The sequence below is a fragment of the Propithecus coquereli genome, unplaced genomic scaffold (genome assembly GCF_000956105.1).
Source record: "Propithecus coquereli isolate 6110/MARCELLA unplaced genomic scaffold, Pcoq_1.0 Scaffold83, whole genome shotgun sequence".
Taxonomy (NCBI): Eukaryota; Metazoa; Chordata; class Mammalia; order Primates; family Indriidae; genus Propithecus; species Propithecus coquereli.
The window spans coordinates 105,185-112,495 of NW_012154507.1; the positions used below are offsets into that span (position 1 = coordinate 105,185).

Here is a 7,311-nt window from a genome sequence, read left to right on the forward strand (position 1 = left end):
ATTCTAAGTTTTAATGAACCCTCACCCAAAATTAGATAACATGATTGTTTCAGCAATAACAGTTTTAAAAAGGAGGTATATCATTGTTATTTCAATTTGCATTATCTTGGTTACTGGCAAAATTTAAATCATTTAATTTGCTTGCTGATAAACTGTGTTTTCTCTTTTGTAGAATCTTACTCATGTCCTTTTAATATTTCTGGATTTGGATCTATATGTTTTCTTATTAATTGACTGTCATACTAGAAAAAATAATTTTTCCTCGGGGCCACGGTGTTTTATTACGAAAATAGAATAAAAACTTCGAAAACAAAAGCATCCTTTCCAATTTAATGAAAAAATTTGTTATTTTTTATTGTTTTCTGTGAGTTATATGCAATTAAATTGTTGATATTAATGGTAACGTAAGAATATCAACAAGTAAGATTTTCATAAGCCAACTGCGGGGTTTCACCCAGGAGGCCACCAATCACGTAACATGTATGCTACAGCATGGTAGCATGAGTTGCCTGCACACCAAGTTGCTTCCCAAGGTAAAGAGACATGTGAGTTACACATGCTTCACAAGGCCTTGGCTCAAAACTAGCATGAGTTAAATACAACTCACATGGCAGTTAATGTGTTAAAAATTAATTCTTTCCTATCATCTTTTCATATGCTCTTCCTGTATGTTGGTTTCCTATTTAGGATTTTTTTAACAACATGTTTTAGATTTTATAGATTCAAATTTCTATTTTCTATCATATCTAAGTTCTCTTCTTCCATATCTATATTTAGCTTGAGTTTTGATAAAAATTTCATATAATTATCTTCTAATTTTTCTATGTTTTTATATTTTGTAGCTATACTTTAGCTTATTGCCTATTTGGAACTCATTTGCTATACAGTAGGAGCTGAGTCTAAAAGTCATCTTTTTCCCACATTGCTAAATGAATTATAACATTAATATATTCTTTAATTTACAAGAATCCTATTTCCCACTGATTTATGAGGTCTCCATCATATTACATTCTTTCCAAATAACCAAGGTTATTTCTGAAATACTCCGTTACACTGGACCAGTACCAAAACCTTTAACTTTTCTAAACCCTTTGTTCTTACAGATATCAGAATGATCCTAAAGTTAAAAAAAAAAGTCTCATGGTTACTGTTTGTTATTAATTAGAATTTCCCTAGAATAATATGTTAACCAGGGAAAAACTGACAACTTGAATATTTAGTCTTTGCATATAAAAATAAATTCTCTCTACATTCATTGAAGTCTTTTTTTTTTTTAATTTATTTTTAGAGATAGGGTCTTGCTCTGTCAGCCAGGCTGAAGTGCAGTGGCTCCATCATAGCTCACTATAACCTTGAACTCCTGAGCTCAAGCAATCCTCCCCACTGAGCTCCCAATTAGCTAGGACTGCAGGCATGTCACAGTGCCCAGCTAATTTTTTTTGTTTTTTGTAAAGACGGGGTCTCACTATGTTGCCCAGCCTGGTCTTAAACTCCTGGCCTCAAGTGATCCTCCCAGCTCAGCCTCCCAGAGTGCTGGGATTACAGATGTGAGCCACTGCACTTCTTACGTACGTTTGTGTAAAGTTTGAAGTATTAATATTAATTATATAAGTCACACGCATTAACTCTTTTTTAAATTAATTACAATACACTGTTAAATTGTCCCCTTCGGAACATCATTGAGTTACCTGGAATATCATTCAGTCATTGGCCTAGAAGAGTAGTTTAAATCATACAAGAACAAGGATAGACATACATCACATAAATATCACAGTTTTAAAAATGAAGGACCCATGCCAGGCATAGTAGCTTGCACCTGTTATCCCAGCTACTTGAGAGGCTAAGGCAGGAGAATAACTTGAGGCCAACAGTTCAAGACCAGCCTGGGCAACATAGCAAGACCTCATCCCTAAAAAAAAATTTTTTTTTTTAATTAACCAGGCATGGAGGCATGTGGCTGCAGTTCTAGCTACTTCAAAGGCTGAGGTGGGAGCATCGCTTTGAGCCCAGAAGCTTAAGGCTGCAGTGAGCTATGACCATAACACTGCATTCCAACCTGGGTGAATGAGCCCCGGCCTCTAAAAAATGAATAAATTTTAAAAAATGAAAAATAAATAAAATAAATTTTAAAAATAGGAGCCATGAGGAAAGCAATGTTTTCGTGAAGCAATGTAATGAATTTTAAGTACTAATGTTAAGCAAAAAATTTTTTTTCCTTAAAATTTTCTTCTCATTCACCTTGGCTTACCTGCACAGTAAGCTGAGGAGGATCCTTTTTTTCCGACTTCATTTCTACAACTGCTATGTTAGGTTTCTTTACTCCACTTTCTATTTTTCGAGATGATGGAGGAATAGAAGTAGTCACAGTTATAGGGTGTGGTTTGTTTACAATTATTCCAGCAGGTGGCATGGAATCACTATTACTTTGGGTTTGTCCTAAGAAGTTGAGGAAAGAAAACAAGTCAACTAGTTCAGAAATAAAGGAAAAATCTAATACACCATCTGAATCTTTGTGGCTGTATTCTCGTATGAAAGGAAAGTACTATCTGACGATCACCTCTCCATCCATCATCACCACTGTCAACATACTCACCATACATTAGGCACTTCTAGGTACTAAACACTTCATATACATTATCTCATTTCATCCTCAAAATAAAGGCTATGAGGTACTAATATTATCCACATTTTAAAACATGTCAAAAACTTTCACTTCAGAAGTCCCACTTGTTTTCTACATTTCAAAGTAAAAAGGAGGGCCAGGTAAAGTGCCTCATGCCTATAATCCCAGCAATTTGGGAGGCCAAGGCAGGAGGATCACTTGAGGTCAGGAGCTTGAGACCAGCCTGGCCAACACAGTGAGACCCTGTCTCCACAAAAAGTTAAAAAATTAGCCAGGTGTGGTAGCACACATTTGTAGTTCCAGCTACAGGGGAGGCTGAGGCAAGAGGTGTGCTTGAGCCCAGGAGTTCAAGGCTGCAATGAGCTATGATTACACCACTGCACTCCAGCCTGAGCAACAGAGTGAGACTTCATCTCTAAAATAAAAAAAGAAAAAAACAAAGTAAAAAGGAGAGTACAATGTACTCACTAAAAGTATAGAATAAATAATAAGCCAGACTGCCTGGGTTTGAATCCTAGCTCCACTCTAGCTGTGTGGCCTTGGACAAATTAACCCCTTTGTGCCTCAGTTTTTTAATCTATAAAATTAGTTTATTACCATGTGCTTTATAGGATAGATTAAATGAGTGAATATCTGTAAAGTGTTTAGAACTGTACCTGGCACTACAGTAAGGACTTTAAAAGTGTTAGCTATTATATTACTAGAAGGCACTTTTGAACAGACAAGGCAGCTACCATGTTGACATGACATTAACTCAAAATATTCATAATAAAAAATTCTCTTATGTTAAAAAATATTCATATTTAAATCATTCATCAAAATCAAGGAAGAATACCAATGACACTACAAGGAAAAAAGGAGCTAATTAGATTTGAAGAGCTGATGTGAGGGCAAAAACAATTTGTTCCATTTTTAACATGATGACTCTGAGAGACTTCAAGTAAATAAATAAACAACTATTAGCTTAGGATACACAAATACACAACTTTTACTTATCACAGCCTAGTGCAAAATTACATAAAGGTACTTTAAAGTACTTCCCCTAAGACATGACAATATTAACAAGCCAATCAAACCTCTTGGATTCTTATTACGAATGTTTGTGACATGTCTAAAGATTTTTTAAATTTTCATTTCATCTACAACATTGTACTGTTCAAAGGAATGTTCCCTGTGGGTGAAACTACAACAGGAATCCATCATTGTAGAGATTGCTATTACACAGCTAAGATACATTCTGAGGCCTTCCCTACAAATATAAACAACACAGAGTGACTACCGTGTGAGTACCATTTTGTAAGTTCTGCTACTGCTGATAAGAATTTGAAATTCACCCCACATATTTTGTTGGTTCTTACCTAAGAGAATTGCCATAGGAATTAGATGACCTTCTAGTGTACCTGAGAAAGTAGGCATTTCTCTGCTTGGGCTGAACAAATACTGCTGATCACCATGAGGTAGTGTAGTAATGGAATGCTTCATTTTAGAATCCACCTTCACAGGTTTTGCGGCATAAAAGTCAGTTTGTGTTCTTATTGACTTGACTTTAGTGCCTGCAAAAATCATTAATGCAAGATAATTTAAAATATTGTTTGAATTACCTACCATCCAGCCATCTAGAAATAGAGCAACTCTTTTTCACAGAAGGATCTCATTCTATATAATAATGTTACAGAGCCCCAAAACAGAAGTAACATATAGACCAGAGTGGTCTCAGTTGTACCTCTCCTGTTGTATAACGAAAGCATACATAAATGAATGAGCATGGCTAGGTTCAAATTAAACATTATTCACAAAACAGACAGCTCACCTGTAGGCCATAGTTTGTTAGCCACTGAACAGGTGTACAACTCGTACAGCTACTATGAGAAAATGAATACAATGACTAGAAAAAAAGTTGAATAAAGATTTTGAAGAATATTCAGACAATATGTTTGAGTTTATTAAATTTTTTCCCATAGGTACAAAAAGTTAATGATAATTGGATTTTTTCATTTTCTCATTACACCTTTATGCACAATTCTGAATAACCAGTCTTTATGCCTTGAAATTATATACAGATAACCTAATTCTATACTTACTTAAACCTTACAGAAGTTAATATTATACAGTAGTCCCTCCCTAACCGTGTTTTTGCTTTCCTCAGTCTCAGTAACTTGCAGTCAACCATGGTTGGAAAATATTACATGGAAAATTCCAGGAATAAATAATTCATAAGTTTTAAATTGTGTATAGTTCTGAGTAGCATGATGAAACCTCATGTCGTCCCACTCTGTCCCGCCCAGGTTGTGAGTGAGTCATCCCTTTGTCCAACGTATCCACACTGTATACATTACCTGCCCATTAGTCACTTAGTAGCCATCTCGGTTATCAGATGGAAAAAACATAATATATGTAGGGTTTGGTACTATCTACTGTTTCAGGTATCCACTGGGAGTCTTACAATGTATCCCCCACAGATAAGGGGGGACTACTGTACATTTTTCCTACTCTTATGAAGTAGATATATGTAATTGTATCCTAAATATTAAAAAAGTTAAAAATTTGATTATATGTCTCTTGTCTCTTTGGAGAAGAGGATACATTTCTATGGAATCCAAGAAAAGTGAAGAAAAGAAAAAAGTAAAAGTGCAAAGGAAAAGAGACTAAAATATTTTCTAAATAATTTCCTGACGTTACATTTTACTTTTAACATGTGGATGTTTTTCTGCACCTAGACTTTATTAAATATAGTTTTTTATTTATGATCCTAAGAAGAAAAATTTTAATACCTTATCTATATTTTTCATTGTGTTCTCTGACATTCATTCATTCTATTGAATGAATGTTTTTCTTGAGTGTTTATTTAAAATACATTTGTTCAGCATTTAATATGTGTTAGGCATTGTTCCAAACACAAGGAATACAGAGGTGAATAAACCAACTGTACTCATGGAGCTTACAGTCTAGTAAGGACAAACAAACAAAATAAATCATAAAGCAAATAAACAAAAATATAACAGGTAGTGAAAAGTGCTATGAAAAACAATAAGGCAGGGCAAGGAGATAGAGAGGAACAAGAGATAATTCCCTGGATAGAATAGTCAAGGCAGACTTCTCTGAGGAGCTAATATCTAAGAGCAGACATTGAAAGAACTGAGTGAGCCATGCAAGCGTCTGAAGGAAAAGCTCTCCAGACAGAGGAAATAGGCAGGTACCGAGGCCCTAGGATAAACCTAAGTCCAGAGGCTCTCAATCATTTCTACCATTAAAAGGATTATTGAATACAGTTATTTTTGGATTGGAAAGTATTTTAAAACCTCAAATGATTTTTGCAAAGACTTTCAAAACCCCAAATATAAGTTAATAGCAAAGCTCCAGTAAATAAGAGGAAACATTAGGGTAAATATCACCCATAAGCTATATGCTTTGCTAAAATAACATCAGTAAAATATCCTTTTTTTAATTTTAAAATTTATTTGATTTTTAATTATTATGGGTACATAATAGTTGTATAACATCAGTAAAATTTTTATACAGCCTGATACCCTATATGATCACCTAACTTTTAGAAAGGAAAGGGAACTAAAGCAACTGCCAAAGCTCCAACTTCTGGAAAGGACAAGAAAGGAAAATGGGTTCGTATCTACTACTTATCGTCAAAGAAGCTTACTGACTACTAAAGGACAAGCTGAGAAACTTTAAAATGTAACCAAAGTCAACAGACTCATTATTTAACTAAGACTTATATTTAAATACACAGTACCAGTGAAATGGCAGATGCAAGTAAAAACATGCAGTGATAAATAAAGATGTTTTTAATTGTGTACAAAAGAAACAAAAAAAGTTTTCGACTTTGCTATCTAAGGCTCTTTGAGAACAAATAAAACTGCAAAAGTGCCCATAAACACTTTTACAATAATAAATAGCATATGGCTGATCTTTCTGTTCATAAGAACATAATGGACCAAGTTCTTCAAGGAAATGTCCACTTTCCCTACATTTACATTGTTTAAGATTCATCATTTCCTAAGTAAAAATTTTATGATGCTTTATCTGAAGATACCATCTAACCCTACATTTCTTCCCACTTATTCCTATCTTGTGCCTGTTCTATTTCTCCCCACCTCTCCTAGAAGGAATTATTTTTCCATCTCTAGGCATTATGTAATTCGAACTGTATTTATAATAAATAAAAAGCAAACAAAAAGAAACTTTACATATTAAATTGATACTATTAAAACATGAGGTTATACACAAAAAAATGAGATTCTTTACCTTTAACTTGTTCTATTACTTTTGGTCTCAGTGGTTTGGATTTAGGAGATGGAGAATTAAATCTGAGATATGGTCCTTTTTTAAGAGTGCTGCGGTGACCCTGATAAACTGGTTTTCCATAAACTTGTAACATATAATCTTCATCTTGTATCGCCGTCGTTGCTTTCAAAAGCCCCTATGTATACAAAGTTATTCAACTCACCATGAAAATAGTTATCAAAAACTTATCTCATTTTTCTAAAGCCTCTTTTTGCTAGCTTAAGTACTACAATAAGAATGATCAGCTCAGAAAAATCCTCTATTTCAGACAATCCTTAAATTCTGGATGTGAGTTTAAAAAGCATGAAATTTATTTTGACTAAATCCAAATTTGATGAATAAATAAATAAAGAAATAAAAAGCATGAAATTTAAATATAAAAATTATCCACC

General features: G+C 33.9%; 1 protein-coding gene across 1 annotated transcript in view; it reads right to left on the minus strand.

The window, feature by feature from the left end:
- Nucleotides 1–7,311, minus strand: part of KIAA0586 (KIAA0586 ortholog) — a 159,967-nt gene that overhangs the window by 86,132 nt on the left and 66,524 nt on the right. Inside the window, exons 12-14 of the mRNA XM_012663732.1 lie at nt 6,881–7,055; nt 3,982–4,176; nt 2,249–2,436 (exon numbers count right to left, since the gene is read on the minus strand). Coding sequence (XP_012519186.1) covers nt 2,249–2,436; nt 3,982–4,176; nt 6,881–7,055 — 558 coding nt within the window. The remainder of the gene's footprint in view (nt 1–2,248; nt 2,437–3,981; nt 4,177–6,880; nt 7,056–7,311) is intronic.